This window comes from Chlorocebus sabaeus, chromosome 2 (genome assembly GCF_047675955.1).
Source record: "Chlorocebus sabaeus isolate Y175 chromosome 2, mChlSab1.0.hap1, whole genome shotgun sequence".
Classification (NCBI taxonomy): Eukaryota; Metazoa; Chordata; class Mammalia; order Primates; family Cercopithecidae; genus Chlorocebus; species Chlorocebus sabaeus.
Window position 1 is genome coordinate 26,414,354 of NC_132905.1, and position 16,494 is coordinate 26,430,847.

Below are 16,494 nucleotides of genomic sequence, written 5' to 3' on the forward strand. Positions count from 1 at the left end.
AGAGCCAGTGCACATAATCTGCTTACAAGCAGCTGATAATCCAAAATGAGTTAAAAGATAGAAAGGCACTGCAGTAGTCTCACTAGATCCTTCACTGAATCCCAGGATGAAGAAAAGCTAATTTCCATTTACCAACCCACAATGGAGCTGGAGTTCTAAAGTTTAGGCTAAAGCATTTTTCAGATCAGTCACTGCTGGCATTCTACGGAAAAGAAACTAGTTCTGAACTACAAGCATACGTCATTTTTTTTCCCCTTTGCAGATACTGTGTTTTTTACAAATTGAAGAGTTGTAGAAACCCAGCATCAAGAAAGTCTATCAGCTGGGTACAGTGGCTCACACCCGTAATCCCAACACTTTGGGAGGCTGAGGCAGGCAGATAACTTGAGTCCAAGAGTTTGAGATCAGACTGGGCAACATGCCAAAACCCCATCTCTACAAAAACCACAAAAAAATTAGCTGGGCGTGGTGGCACACAGCTGTAGTCCCAGCTACTCTGGGATTGTTCGAGCCCAGGAGGTCAAGGCTGCAGTGAGCCATGATCCCACTGCTGCACTCCAGCCTGGGCAATAAAGCAAGACTCTGTCCCCAGAAAAAAGAAAAAGAAAGTCTATCGCTGCCTTCCTTCCAAAATCATGTGTTCACTTCATGTCTGTGTCACACTTCGATGATTATTGCAGTGTTTCAAACTTTTTCATTATTATCATATCTGTTATGATAATCTGTGATGGGTGATCTTTGATATTACTACTTTGTTTTCGGGCACAACAAACCACGCCCATGTGAGACAGCGAACTTAATCAATAAATGTGTGCGTTCTGACTGCGTCAACCAGCCTTTCCCCTTTCTCTTTCCTCAGGTCTCCCTATTCTCTGAGACATAACAATACTGAAATTAATTAATAACCCTACAATGGCCCCAAGTGTTCAAGTGAAAGAGTCTCATATCTCTCACTTTAAATCAAAAGCTATACATGATTAAGCTTTAGTGAGGAAAGGATGTTGGAAGTGGCAATGGGCTGAAAGCGAGGCCTCTTATACCAGACAGAAAAGTGTGAATGCAAAGGAAAAGCTGTTGAAGGATATTAAAAGTGCTACTCCAGTAAACATATGAATAGTAAAAGAGCTAAAGAGCCTTACTGCTTATATGGAGAAAAGTCTTAGTGCTCCAGATAGAAGATCAAACCAGTCACAACATTCTCTTGAGCCAAGCCTAATCCAGAGCAAGGCCCTAACTCTCCTCAATTCTATGAAGGCTAAGAGAGGTGAGGAGGCTGCACATGAAGTTTGAAGCTAGCAGAGTCTTATTCATAAGGCTTAAGGAAAAAAGCCACTTCCATAACATGAAAGTGCAAGGTGAACCCAGAAGTGCTGATGTAGAAGCTGCAGCAAGTTAATCAGAAGAATTAGCTAAGATCGTTGATGAAGGTGGCTACACTAAACAACAGATTTTCAATGTAGACAAAACAGCCTTCTGTTGGAAGAAGAGGCCATCTAGGATTTTCACAGCTACAGAGGAGAAGTCAATGCCTGGTCTCGAAGCTTAAGGACAGGCTGATGCTCTTGTTAGGGACTAATGCAGCTGGTGACTTTTAAATTGAAGCCAATGCTCATTTTTCATTTTGAAATCCTAGGACCCCTGGGAATTATGCTAAATCTACCCTGTCTGTGTTCTAGAAATGGAACAACAAAGCCTGGATAGCATTGTTTACTGAATATTTTAAGCCCACTGTTAAGACCTACTGCTCAGAAAAAAAAAAAAAAAAAAAAAAATTCTTCAAAAATATTACTGCTCACTGCCGGTGCATCCGGTCACCCAAGAGCTCTGATGGAGACGTACAAGGAGATGAATGTTGTTATATGCCTGCAAACACAGCATCCATTCCACAGCCCATGGATCAAAGAGCAATTTCAACTTTCAAGTCTTATTATTAAATATTTAAGAAATGCATTCATAAGTTCATAGCTGCCATGGATAGTGATTCTTCTGATGGATCTGGGCAAAATAAATTGAAAACTTTCTGGAAAAGATTCATCATTCTAGATGCCATCAAGAACATTCATGATTCATGGGAGGAGGACAATATATTAACATCAACAGGAGTTTAGAAGAAGTTGATTCCAATCCTCCTAATGTCTTTGAGGAGTTCAAGATTTCAGTGGAAGAAGTAACTGCAGATGTGGTGGAAACAGCAAGATAACTAGAATTCAAAGCACAGCCTGAAGATGTGACTGAATTGCTGCAATCTCATGATCAGACTTGAATGGATAAGGAGTTGTTTCTTAAGGATGAGCAAAGAAAGTGGCTTCTAGAGATAAACTCTACTCCTAGTGAAGATGCTGTGGACATTGTTGAAATGACAACAAAGGATTTAGAATATTACATGAACTTAGATGATAAAGCAGCAGCACAGTTTAAGAGAACTGACCCTAATTCTGAAAAAAGTTCTACTGTGGATAAAATGCTATGAAACAGCACAGTTTGCTACAGAGAAATCTTTCAAGAAAGGAAGAGTCAACAGATGGAGCAGACTTCACTGTTGTCTTAAGAAATTGCCACAGCTACCCCAACCTTCAGCAAACACCACCCTAATCAGTCAGCAGCCAGCAAAAGCAGGCAAGACCCTCCATCCACCAGCAAAAAGATGACAACTTGCTGAAGGCTCAGGTGGTGGTTAGCAGTTTTTAACAACAAAGCATTTTTAATTAAAGTATGCACATTGTTTAGACATAATACTATTCCACACTTATTAGGCTTCAGTATAGTGTAAATAGAACTTTAATATGCACTGGGAAACTAAAAAATTCATATGACTTGCTTTACTGGCGTGGTCTGGAACCAAACCCTCAATATCTCCAAGGGATGCCAATATTCAGCTGAAATACTAAAGAGCTAAATGGCTGACCTTGGAGAAGGTAAAAGCAGTATCAGAATTCCTACTACATCTTCTCCTAATTCCAATTTCTCTACAGCTACACAAGACTTAGACCAAAGTCAACTACTTCCTTTAGGACGCTAAGGGGAAAAAAAGACAAAGGAAGGAGCAATTTGTAAATGAGATTCTTGGAGCTAGAAAATAGGAAAACTGAGATATCTTAGTAATATTTAAAGAGACCAGGGGAAAATAATTACTGTGGTGATGACATAATTCTTGATATCAATGGCTGCTAACTGTGGTGGAATAAGGTTGTATTTTAACCAACTGTGAACATTTCTATACTGTGGCACGTGTGGGCAACAAACTGTTCTCACTTCTTTGTATAGGATCCTGAACCTTAATCTCCAAGGGACCAATGACCTTGGGAATACTGAGGCAGCTTTATAGAAATAAATTTTAAAAAATTTTTTTCACCATGTTGCTGTAGCATGTGTGTTCTTAGTAATGAGATAAATAATGAAAATTAATGGCTAACACTTACTGGGCACTCACTACGTGTCAGGCACTGTACTACTTAACACTATCCAAATTGTCTCATTTAATCCTTTTTTTAAGAAAGATGGGAAAGCAGAAATTTTTTTAAAGATGGTTGGGCTGAGATAGACACTATTATACAATCTCTATTTTAAAGATGAAGGCCTGAGGCTTAAAGAGGTTAATTAACGGACCCAAGGTCACACAGCTAGCAAGTGACAGAGCTGGGATTCCAATGCAGGCCGTCTGACCCAGAGCTCACGTTCATACACTACGCTAAACATTAAGGGATGCCTAACAGGCTTTGAAGTATTTTCTCCAACAGTGCTGACAAGCTATTGTGAACCATCCACATTCTCCAGTGAAGTCGTTTTTATATAGGAAAACTTCTCTACTGGGTTAAACTTTATAAATTCAATCCCTCAATTTAAACAATGACAACTACTGAGAGATTGCAGAAAGGCATAGCTGTCTTCATCAAATTCACCTTCAAAATTAGCGAGGCAGCTTAGTAAGAAGACCTGTCTCCAAGGAAGCTGAACTAGGTAGGACTGAAGTCTATGACTGAAGAACAGTGTTCTCTGTTGGCCTCTGTTGGATCTCGTCTTGCCAATATGAGATTCACAATGGTAAAAGTGAGACCACCCAGGAGGCTACTTATTTGACAAAGTCTCCTTTTTTTTCTTTTTTAAGACAGAATCTAGCTCTGTCACCCAGGCTGGAATGCAGTGGTGTGATCACTGCTCATTGCAACATCAATCTCCTGGTCTCAAGCAATCCTCCCACTTCAGCATCCCCAGGAGCTGAGATTATAAGTGCGCACCTCCAAGCCCAGCTAATTTTTTTTTTTTTTTTTTTCTTGAGACGAAGTCTCACTGTGTTGCCCAGGCTGGTCTCAAACTCCTGAGCTCAAGAGATCCTCCCACGTCAGTCTCCCAAAGTGATGGGATTACAGGTGTGAACCCCTACACCCTGTCGACAAAGTCTTAAGAGTCTACACTAAGGTGGTAGTGGTTGGAACAGAAAGGAAGGGATGGAGAGAAGACTCCTGAAGATGCAGCGTTCCCTCCATAAAGCCTTTCCCAGCTTCCCAGCGGCAGCGCTGCTTGTGCCTTTGTGCTACCACATCTTGTTCATGGCTCCATAACAGCACTGACAGCACTGACACTCTGTACTTGGATTTCAAATCTGGGATATACCCCCATTAGACTGCAGGCTCCAAGAGAGCAAAAACTTTGAGTTAATCATTTTCATATCCTAACACCTTCTTTACTCTGAGAGAGAGGCAGGCTCTGTGCTCATGAGACTGTACAACCCATGAAGAAAAGAACCACGGCCGGGCGTGGTGGCTCACATGTGTATTCCCAGCACTTTGGGAGGCCGAGGCGGGTGGATCGCCTGAGGTCAGGAGTTCGAGACCAACCTGACCAACATGGAGAAACCCTGTCTCTACTAAAAATACAATATTAGCCAGGTATGGTGGCATATGCCTGTAATCCCAGCTACTTGGGAGGCTGGGGTAGGAGAATCGCTTGAACCCAGGAGACAGAGGTTGCAGCAAGCCAAGATCGTGCCACTGCACTGGGCAACAAGAGCGAAACTCCGTCTCGGGGGAAAAAAAAAAAGTAAAGAAGCTTGTCTTTCATCTTTGAGCCCTTTCATCTTTGAGAAACAGCTCCAAGGCTCCTTTCAAGTCTGCAGAATGTCAACACCCCTGACTAAAATGCAAAGTTGGCCATGGGGATAGGCAGGGGAGGAAGCAGAGAATTATGTGATATCTGAACATCTGGCCAGAATGTTCAGTACACACATGAAACGTCAATCAGGGATGGTGAACTAAGAGCTGTCTGCAAAAAGATGCTGAAAGGAGAAGAATCAATGAGTTCTTCTAAAATGATTAAGAAGAGGGTTACAGAGTCAAATTCTAGTGAAGATTCCAGAATAAGGAGGCCCAAGAAAATCTTTGGCAAAAGACAGCACTGACAACTTCAAGAATGTAGGTTCTGAACATTCTACAAAATAGCTGTCCAGTACTCTTCAACATCAAAGACAAGGGAAGACTAAGGAAATATGACAAACATTATGTGGGATCCTGGATAGAAACCTGGAGCAAAAAAATGACCAGACATCTCTGATGACATCTGAATTGTGTGCAGTTTAGTTACTAGTATTACACAAATGTTAATTCCCTAGTTTTGATCTTTACATAATGGTTACATAAGATGTTAACTTTAGGGGAAGCTGGATGAGGAATATATGGAAACTCCACTATTTTAATAATTTTTTCTAAGTTTAAAATTCAAAATAAAAAGTTAAAAAGCAAAGAATGTAGGTTTTGTAGCAAGAGTGGCAAGATATGATAATAAAGAAGAGGAAAATGAGTAAGCAACTGAAGTATCAGATGTGAACCCAATTTTCTTGAAGACTGACATGAAAACACAGAGATGTAAGCCAACAAGCTAACAAGATAGTAGAGCAAGAGCTTTCCAGAAGGGGAAACTACCAGGGCATATACAAAGGCATGCCTTCACAGATGACATATACTAAGTCTACAGTTTAGTAAAGAATGTGTGTAAGAAGACATAGAAATAGAATGTGTTTTGTAAGTGTGAGAAGAATGGGCCAGAAAAAAGAGATGATCAGAAGAATGCAAAGGGAGGAAATGACCTTAAGGAAAAAAATCCCTCATGAGATGAAAGAGAAAAACAGTCTGAAATGTTATCAATGAGAATAGCTCTGTATCCTTATCTGTTATAGTCATACTTCCAACAAAAAGTAACTTCAAAATGTACTAAACTGACATGCAAAAAGAGCCTATATAATATGACTTCATGATTAGAATCATATTCTTAGGGCTACTGGGACGAGGCCTTCACAGAATGAAGGATGTATCTGAGCACCAGTTTTCAGATTTTCAGTAATGTTTCTTATACACACAACAACAACAACCAAAAAACCCATAAAACAGAAAAACTCAATTACGAAATTACAACTACTACCTTATGAGACATACAATAATACAAACGATAAACTCACACGAGAAAAAAAAATAATGCTTATTAAAGCAACCTTGAACTAGTCTTTTATATACCTACTAGATTAGTGGAAAAAATAAATTACGACAACTAGTTCTATCAAGATTGTAATAAAACTGGGGCCAGCCACAGTGGCTCATACTTGTAATCCCAGCACTTTGGGAGACTGAGGCAGGAGGATAGCTTGAGTCTAAGAGTTCGAGACCAGCCTGGACAACACAGAGAGACTCTGATTCTATATTTTTAAAAAGATTGTAATAAAATTGGAACACACACAAACAGTATACTGTTAGCACTGTAAAACAATCAATGATTCATTCCACGTGAGTACGACATATTGCGCCACACATCTGCAGCTGAGATGAACCCCATCGTCTCCAGCCACTCCCTGCTTTTTACCCATTGCTGCATTTACCCAATGCTCTGAACATATCACTCCCCTGCTTTTGCTCTTAATAACCCCAGTCAAGAATCACTGTCCCCAGTGTCCTTTACCACCCACAGAATCCCTACCCATTCATCAAGGGTAGGATTCCAGTGTCATCTCCCTTTTCTTCAATGACCAAACCAAATCCATCCCCATCAATACATCCCCTTTCCATACCCAATCCTTCCTTCCATTGTGCTCCCATAATACTTTTATTCATACAGTTAGTTTTTTAAATGTCTGTCTTGCTCCTTACATTATGAATCCTTCTTTAATGTCCATGGTCCATGTCATAATAATTTTAGTGCATGCAATACTTGGTACAGGAGATGGCACATGGTAATTACTAATGACAGATGGGAAGGAAAAAATGCTACATGAACAAAGCACTTCACTATAATGTTATCTCCAAGAACAAAAACCAGAAAACCACCTAAATATCCAATTATAGAAGAACAATTTAGGGAAAATGGTCTATCACTCAAGCAAAAAGTATGCAAATATTAAAAATAGCATGAAGGCTATGTAGAAATGCAGAAAATATTCCTGGCAATGTTAAATTAAAAATATAGAACACAAAATAGTATATATGCAATGGTTCCAGCCTCACAAAATACGTAAGGACTCTGGGAACAGAAAAATATTGATTGAATTAGAGTAATAGTTTTCCAGCTTCTCAAGTATTTTCTTTAATATTATTTCTATCCCTTTATTGTCGTTCACAATTTTATTTCAAAAGAAAAGACTAAGAGGGGGAAAGGAGCAAGTTTAGATATTTCTGTAAGCTCCTCCAATCCAAGAGATATGCTAAGATATTACTGATAGAGGACAAGAGGAGTGGGTGTCTGCAGTATCACCAAAACCAAGGGTCCCTGAACCCAATTTGCCTCAAAAAGAATACCTCTCATGTCACAAGTCACACTAAATGTGAATTCTTTATTGGAAAACTTCAGAGGTAAGAACTTTTTCCAGACATCTGTGGAATTAGATTTAATGAGAGTGCCCTGGAGTTCATACATGCGCCTATGCCAGCAGAAACGTCTCAGCCAAGGCACTGCTGGGCACACTTCTTGATGAGATGTCTAAGCCTGAAGGCATCAAAAAAGTACATTTCCATATTGGGAACATAACTGGTTTCCTCTTGAAGACTTTTTCCACCACCTCCTGCCCATATTGTAATTCTCCTATCTCCTCAAATGAATAGTTAACATATGTCAAGGATATACGGCATATACTGAGGCGCTGAGTGCCTATCTCTATTACTTGTAGAAGAACCAATCTCAGCAGAAAATTGGAATCTCCCCACCAAGTTGCCTCAAAAATGAAAAGTAGTAAGCACCCAAAAAATGTTAAATACTTTTAATAAACATTTCTTGACACTGCATGATATTTTTCCTGGCTGAGTCTCTGAATTTTAGATACAGTATCCATCTTAGTCTCTGAATTTTGGAAATGAAAAGAACCAGAAGTCATATCGCCCAGTCTCCTCATTTTACAAGTGACTGGAAAAAAAAAAAAAAAAAGATGTACAGAAAGGGAAAGTGACTTGTCCTGAGTCACCCAGATAAGTAATGATAAAAGTGGGATTAAAACCCAAATCTCCCAGATTCTCAGCCCCACTCAGTCTACCACATGAAGCGTTTTTATCCCTTGAAATCTCTGGAGCCCCGGTCTAAATAATTAGTACCACAGAATTTTAAAGCTAGAAGGGGCCTCAGAGAGAGTTGCATACTTAATCCCCTCATTAGGCATATGAGGAAACTGAGGCCCAGGAAGATTAAGTGATTTGCTCTCAATATCTTGAATGGCAGGGAAAAAGTATAACTTAAGCTCAGAAATCTGCAACCAACGCCCACAAGAGGGGAGGAGTATGTCTCTGCTGGGGAAAAATTGTTCAAGGAAGGTAGATCATTTCAGACCAGGGGATCACAAAGTACAGCGTCAGCATCACCTGGGATCTAGTTAGAAATGGGAGAATCTAAAGTCCCACAGGAGACTGAATCAAACTCTAGGGATGGGGACATTTAAATCAGACAATTTTGTTCCTTTTTGTCCCCAAGAAGCAAACTTCAGTGGTCGTACTGAGTCCACTTTGTAAATGATAACTATAACCAAAGGCTCATTAGATGAATGCATTCTTTGACATGTGGACTATACCTCAACTTTAAAAAGTTTTCAAATCTGAAAACAAAATGGAAAACTATCTCTGGGTGTTCAGTTGGCTTCAGTTCTGGCCCTGCTCCTTACTGGCTGTCTGGCCTTCAGCAGGCAGCTTAACCACCCTAGCTTGAGTTTCCTTTCCTATAATACAGGCATGCTGCTGACCTCAGAAGGCATGTTGAGAATTAAATGTGGTAATTTGTCTGAAAACACTTTGGTTCTGCATCTGGCATACAGCAGGCAGGCAGTACGGCACAGTAGTTAGGAGCTCCAACTATGAAGTAAGACTGCCCAGGTACCCTGGCCTTCCTCTACCTGGCTAGACGCCTTAAGGTAGGTGCTTTTTTTGTACCTCAATTTCCTTATCTGTACAACAGGGATTAACAACAGTACCTTCCTCATAGAGTTGTTATGAGGATTTAGATAGATCATGCTGGTTAGTAAAGCATCTTTCATGTCTACAAAATGTTACTGTTTTCAAGGAGTTTTTTTGTTTGTTTGTTTTTCATTTTTGAGACAGGGTCTCGCTCTGTCACCCAGGCTAGAGCACAGTGGCGTGATCTTGGCTCAGCACAACTTCTGCTTCCCAGGCTCAAGTAATCCTCCCTCCTCAGCCTCCTAAGTAGCTGGGACCACAGACACACACCACCACGCCCAGCTAATTTTTATACTTTTTCTAGAGACAGGTTTTCACCATGTTGCCCAGGCTCGTCTGGAACTTCCGGACTCAAGCGATACGCCTGCCTCGGTCTCCCAAAGTGCTGGGATTACAGGGGTGAATGACCGCGCTTGGCCTCAAAGAACTTTTGCATCCATAAACTCACAACTTTCTGCAAGAGGATGGGTGCAACCGATTATGAACTAGATTCCAGACTTCACCATCTTTTAGGAACAGGAAGAGGGACATGGATCTTACAAAAAGGAAACTGAATGAACAGAACACAAGGGGAATGTACAGAGCTGGAAATAAGGAGACCAGGATTCTGAGATAAGGCCAGGTGGTATAAGGAAGCCAGGGCCTCAATAAGGTCCTGAGGTAGATTTTGGGACCGGTGCTGCTTTCCAAGCCTTAGACCATAATTCTGAATTTGGGTTCTGAAACTTAGCCTTGAATTGAGGATATTTCACTGAGCAAAGGCCCAGAGCTGGTTTTTGGCGCCTAATAGGTGGTCCTCTCACCTCTCAAATGGCTCTGGCCGGTCAATTAGCCAAAGTGGGGGACTTGCGATGGGGAAGGAGACGCTCCTGGCTGGCCAGCTGAACGTGAGCAGGCCCGCCCTAGGCTGGCGAGATGAAAGTGCTCTCCAGTAGCAGACTTAGGAGGTTTCAGCCCTGTCACCCAGTTCAGTTCAGTATTGTCAACCTGAATTAAATGAGTTCCACTATTGTAGTTCCTTATTGTGCAACCAACATATTTGCATTTTAAAACTCTTAGGTTGAATCCTCAGAAAATGTAAACATAAAGGCCAAGATCCAGGATAAGGAAGGCAAGTAAAGTTTTGTAGTTCAGGAAAATTAGCCTGCGGCAAGCCCAATCTACCTGCAGGCGCTAGGCATATTTGCTCTTGGTGAGGGGGAAAGGGGTCAGATTGACAAAGTGAAATACTTCTGGACTAATACAATAAACAAGTGTTGATGATCAAGAAGCAAAGCTACCTAGATTGGAATCCTTGAGGTACATTTCACTTGTGTGAATTTGGACACGTTTTTTATTCTCTATACCTATTCCCTCACCTTTAAAATGAAGGTTCCTATATTAACATATTCAGTACTGTCATTAAGATTAAATGTGGTAAGATGTGTAAACACTAAAAAATAATAATAAGGAGATCAGGATTCTAGTTTCAACTCTGGCCACCACCTTGGCCCACAACCTCAGGTGAGTCCCTTTATCAGACTAAGGTTCACTTTTCATCTGTGAACAAGTGGGTTGAATGAAGCTACCTACCGTAGCTCTCAAAAGTCAAGGTCTTTATCATGGCCCACAAGGAAGGCCTACACAGTCTTGTCACATGCCTACATCTTCAACTTTGTCACTTACCATTCCCCTGCTCACTTCCCATGTTTCAGCTACATCGATCCTCCTTCTGGTCCCTACGAGGCTGCACCAGCTTCTATGTCCATATTTGCTGTTCTCGCTGCCTCCATCATTCTGCTCCCTTCACATGACTAGCTCCCTCTCAACCTTCAGTCCTTTAATATCCTTTCCTCTGTGTCCTTCCTCAAACACATTACATAAAGTAAAAGGTCCTGTCCCCAACTCCCAAGGGTTATTTTCTACTGGAGTGCTGTCCAATAAAAATACAACAAAGGCCACAAACAAAACACCTAACTTTACATTTTCTTTTTTCTTTTTTTTTTTGAGACAGAGTTTCGCTGTTGTTGCCCAGGCTGGAGTGCAGATCTCAGCTCACTGCAACCCCCACCTCCCAGGTTAAAGTGATTCTCCCGCCTCAGCCTCCCAAGTAGCTGGGATTACAGGCATGCACCACCACGCCGGCTAATTTTTATTTTTAGTATAGACAGGGTTTCTTTTTTCCTTTTTTTTTTTTTTTTTTTTGGAGACAGAGTCTTACTCTGTCTCCCAGGCTGGAGCGCAGTGGTGCGATCTCGGCTCACTGCAAGCTCCGCCTCCCAGGTTCACGCTATTCTCCTGCCTCAGTGTCCCCAGCGGCTGGGACTACAGGTGCCCGCCACCACGCCCGGCTAATTTTTTTGTATTTTTAGTAGAGACGGGGTTTCACTGTGTTAGCCAGGATGGTCTCAATCTCCTGACCTCGTGATCCGCCCGCCTCGGCCTCCCAAAGTGCTGGGATTACAGGTGTGAGCCACCGCGCCTGGCCAGCGAGACAGGGTTTCTTCATGTTGGTCTGGCTGGTCTCAAACTCCCGACCTCAGGTGACCCGCCCGCCTCGGCTTCCCAAAGTGCTGGGATTACAGGCATGAGGCACCACACCTGGCCCACTTTACATTTTCTAGTAGCCACATTTTAAAAGTTTTTAAAAAGGCAACACCAATTTTAATAATATATTCTCTTTAATCCAATACATCCTAAGTGTTATTTATTCAACATGTAATCAGCATAAAAGTTAAGATACTGTACATTATTTTCATGTGGCCAGTGGCAGTGGCTCACACCTGTAATCCCAGCACTTTGGGAGGCTGAGGCTGGCAGATCACCCGAGGTCGGGAGTCAAGACCAGCCTGACCAACATGGAGAAACCCCGTCTCTACTAAAAATACAAAATCAGCCAGGCATGGTGGCACATGCCTGTAATCCCAGCTACTCAGGAGGCTGAGGCAGGAGAATCGTTTGAACCCAGAAAACAGTGGTTGTGGTGAGCCGAGATCACGCCATTGCACTGCAGCCTCAGCAACAAGAGCAAAACTCCAACTCAAAAAAAAAAGATATTGTACATTATTTTCATACTAAATCGTTGAAATCCAGTGTGTATTTTACACATGCAGCAGATCTAAATTCGAAACTAGTCACATTTTAAGTGTTCAAGAATCACATGTGCCTAGTGGCTACTATACCCAGCAGTGCAATTGTATAGCATCCTCTGCTATATTCCCTTCCTAGCACTCACCACAATCTGAAAGTCTTGTTTACTTATTATCTTGTAACTTCCCACCAGATGCTCCACAAAGGCAAGAATCTTGTCTTTTATTCAGTGTTATATACTCAGCAGATAGACTGCCTTGAACACAGTAGGTGTTCAATATATATTTGTTGAGCAAATGAATGAACCTTTTCTAGCTTTAACGGGCTAGCCATTCTAGAAATTGCAAACAGGCATACAATCACTCATTTAATAACTTGCCTATTTCCCTTCGTCTTTCACTATCAATTAAACTGTCTTTAAAAGAAAAATCTCTTGGCTATATAGCTCCCCACGCTGAATTGTTCTTTCCCATGATATCTTAAGTGTCCAGGGTCAATTTCTTGTATGTTGGCTGAGGGAGTGGTACGAAAATAACTGCTAATATTTACTGAATGTTTACTCTTTGGTAAGCATTGTCTAAACACTTTACATTTCTCAACAGCTTCACAACAGCCCTGTGAGGCAGCTACTGTCATTGTCCCCCATTTACAGATGAGGAAACCAACGCACAGAGAAGTTACGTATTTTGTTCAAGGTTACAGCAGCCAGTTAGTAGCAAAACAGAGATTGCCAGCAACCTAGGGGTCCAGACTTACGGTTCTTAATCACCTATTCTTAGATTGCAGAGCTGTCCAACAAAAATATAAGCTGAACTATGTATGTGATTTTGAATTTTCTAGTAAACACATTAAAATGTCAAGAGGAGCAGTTAAAATTGGTTTTAAACATATTTTATTGGCTGGGTGTGGTGTGTGGTGGCTCATACCTGTAATCCCAGCACTTTGGGAGGTCAAGTGGGAAGACTGCTTGAGGCCAGGAGTTTGAGACCAGTCTGGGCAACATAGCAAGACCCTGTCTCTACAAAAAATTTAAAAATCAGCCAAGCATAGTGATGCCCCGCCTGCAGTCCTAGCTACTTGGGAGGATACCTTAGACCCAGGAGTTTGGGGCTACTGTGAGCAATGATCATGCCACGGCACTCCAGCCTGGGGGACAGAGCAAGATCCTGTCTCTAAAAAACAAAATAAAATTTTTAATATTAAGTATATTTGATTTCACCCATTATCCAAAATATGATCATTTAATCAATATGACCAATAACCAATGTAATTGATATAATCAGTACGATCATGTTATCAATATAAAAATTTTACTTTTTCCATACTAGTCTCCAACCCAAATGTGACTTTACACTTACAGTACTTCTCAATTCAGACTAGTCACATTTCAAGCAATCAACAGCCTATGTGGCTAGTGGCTATCACATTCGGCAATGCAGTTCTACTGCCCCTCACAATGACCCTCCTATGGAATCAAAGCGGGGGAAAAACTTTGGGGTGGAAGTCAGTACGCCTGAGCTCAAATTCCAGCTCCTTGTTTCTGAGTGACTTTGGACAAGTCCCTTCTGCTCTCTAGGTCCCAAACAGTTTCCCCACAAGTATCCTAGCCAAGGGGGACCCTGAGCAAGATTCCTAGAAACTCGTTCCAGGCTAGAATTCCCAACATCTCCTCCAAATCGCAGTAAACACAAGCACAGCTTTCCACACTTTAAACCCAGCTTTCATATACATCAGTTTACGGTACAGTCCTCAAACAACCCTACTAAGGCAGTTATTAGTGTCTCCACCATATAGATACAAAAACTTCGTTCAAAGAGGAGGGGAATGACTTGTCCAAAAGCCACACAGCCAGTCAGTGGAGAAGCTGGAGATCAAATCCAAGAGCGATCAGGGCGCTCCCACCGCCGCCACCACAATCACCTCAATGACTGGGGGAACATGAGAGCTGAGAGGACATGGTTGTGAAAAAAGGGTAGTCCGGGGTTTCAGAGGAGTTTAAGGGAACCAAGTCCCAGGGTGAGGAAGAGGAGGTGAAGGGTTCAGGTCTTGAGAAGGGATGAATCGAAAGGGCCCAGGAGGGCTTCGGGGAGGAAAGGAAAACGAAGGGCTGAGACCCCGGGTGGCATGAGAAGTTAGAGGGCCCGGGAGTGAGGCGAGAGGAGGTTAGATGAAGGGGCTCTGGCCCCTGCGGCCCCTGCGGCCCCTGCCGACGCGAGAACGCGGTCGCTCGGCCCTCCCTGCCCCTCATACCTGGTAGCTCAGAAGTTCGCCCACGTCCATGGTAGCCGGCCCTGCAAATACTCCGCTTCCCTGCACTCACTCCCACACCGCGGGCCCGTCAGCCGCCGTTCCAGCCACACTGCCGTAAAGTGCGGCGAGCGGGGCCGCAGAGCCAATAGGGTAAAAGTGCGCGCGACAGGCGAGGCGGCCACACCGCGGTAAAAGGACGCGCCGCCGTAAAGCGCGCTGCATTTGGAACAGGGTTGCTTCCGCCTGGAGCCTGAGGGGGCGGGGGCGGAGACTTAGAGGAGGGATGGGAGAGGAGAGCAGGGACCAGAAGAAACCAAACTTAAAGGCGCGCCCCCTGTGTCCAGGGCGGAGTGCCGGGTGCTTGGTGTGCGCTCTCGCGAACTTCCAGTCATTGATCCTCATTTCACAGAAAAGGAAACTGACGCTGCCAACTGCACCTTCCAACACTTTACGCATTAGCCACATGTGGCTACCTAGCGCTTGAGATATGGCTACTCCGAAGTGAGATATGCCATAAGTGTAAATAAAATACACACCAGATTTCTAAGACTTATATTGATTACAGGTTGAAATGATATTTTGGATATATTGGGTCAAATTCATATATTATAAAATGAATTTTACCTGTTTCTCTTTACTTCTTAAATGTGGTTGGTAGAAAATTTTTAATTACACATATGGCTCTCATTTGTGGTTCCCACTAATTTCTATCAGATGGTGCTGGCTCAAAAAGTGACTTGTCCCAAGGCTATACAACTATTACTGGCTGAGAAACTGTTGGTGATCACATGTCTCTCTAGGCTTGTGTCTGTTCATCTATGCAAAGTCTAACGGTCACTAGATGATTGCTACCCAGGTGTTATAAAAAGGTTTCTGGAAGAGAAAGTTAAACAAGATCAGAGTGCACCTGGGAGTTAAGGCTCCATCTTCAAAGGAAATTAAACCTCCTTCCATAAATCCCTGCCCTTTATATTTATACTTATATTTATATATTATATTTATATGCCCTTCATATTTATAATTGTGGTCCCCATCCCATCTCCACTGGCTCCAATTTACAGAAATTATTCTTATTCCTCAAAATGATGAATCCTCTCCCCTTCTGCCTGGCCATCAGCCCCACACCCATCCAACTGTCTCATCTTTCAGGTCTCAAATGTCACTTTCTTAGAATGGCTTCTTCAACTCACCCTCAGTCCAAGTAAGCAACCTCTGTCCTCATTATTCTTTTTCCAAGTACCTTCTCCACTACATATATATCTCAGTCTATCATTTTGTGCTTAATGGTTAACTATTTGTTTCTTGACAGCCTCATTTACTGGACTGCAAGCTCCATGCAAGCAGGACATGTGTATGTCATGTTCACCACTGTATCCCCCGAGCCTAGTACAGTACCTGGTAGAGGGCAAGGTTTCATAATGGGCCTTGTGTGCCATGGTAAAGAGATTGGATTTTGACTAGGCGTGGCGGGCGTGGTGGCTCATGCCTGTAATCCCAGCATTTTAGGAGGCCAAGGTGGGCAGATCACTTGAAGTCAGGAGTTTGAGACCAGCCTGACCTTCATGGTGAAACCTCGTGTCTACTAAAAATTACAAAAATTAGCTGGGCATGGTGGCACGTGCCTCTACTTGGGAGGCTGAAGCAGGAGAATCGCTTGAACCCAGGAGGCAGAGGCTGTAGTGAGCTGAGATTCCACCACTGCACTCCAGCCTGGGTGACAGAGCAAGACTCTGTCTCAAAAAAAAAAAAAAAAAAAAAAAAAAAA

General features: G+C 42.4%; 1 protein-coding gene across 1 annotated transcript in view; it reads right to left on the reverse strand.

Moving 5' to 3' along the window:
* The window catches only part of CTNNBL1 (catenin beta like 1), a 183,080-nt gene extending 168,228 nt beyond the window's left edge, over nt 1-14,852 (reverse strand). Inside the window, exon 1 of the mRNA XM_008017862.3 lies at nt 14,730-14,852. Within this exon, the coding sequence (XP_008016053.1) occupies nt 14,730-14,759 (30 nt within the window). The 5' untranslated portion in view covers nt 14,760-14,852. The remainder of the gene's footprint in view (nt 1-14,729) is intronic.
* Between the last annotated feature and the right edge of the window lie 1,642 nt (nt 14,853-16,494).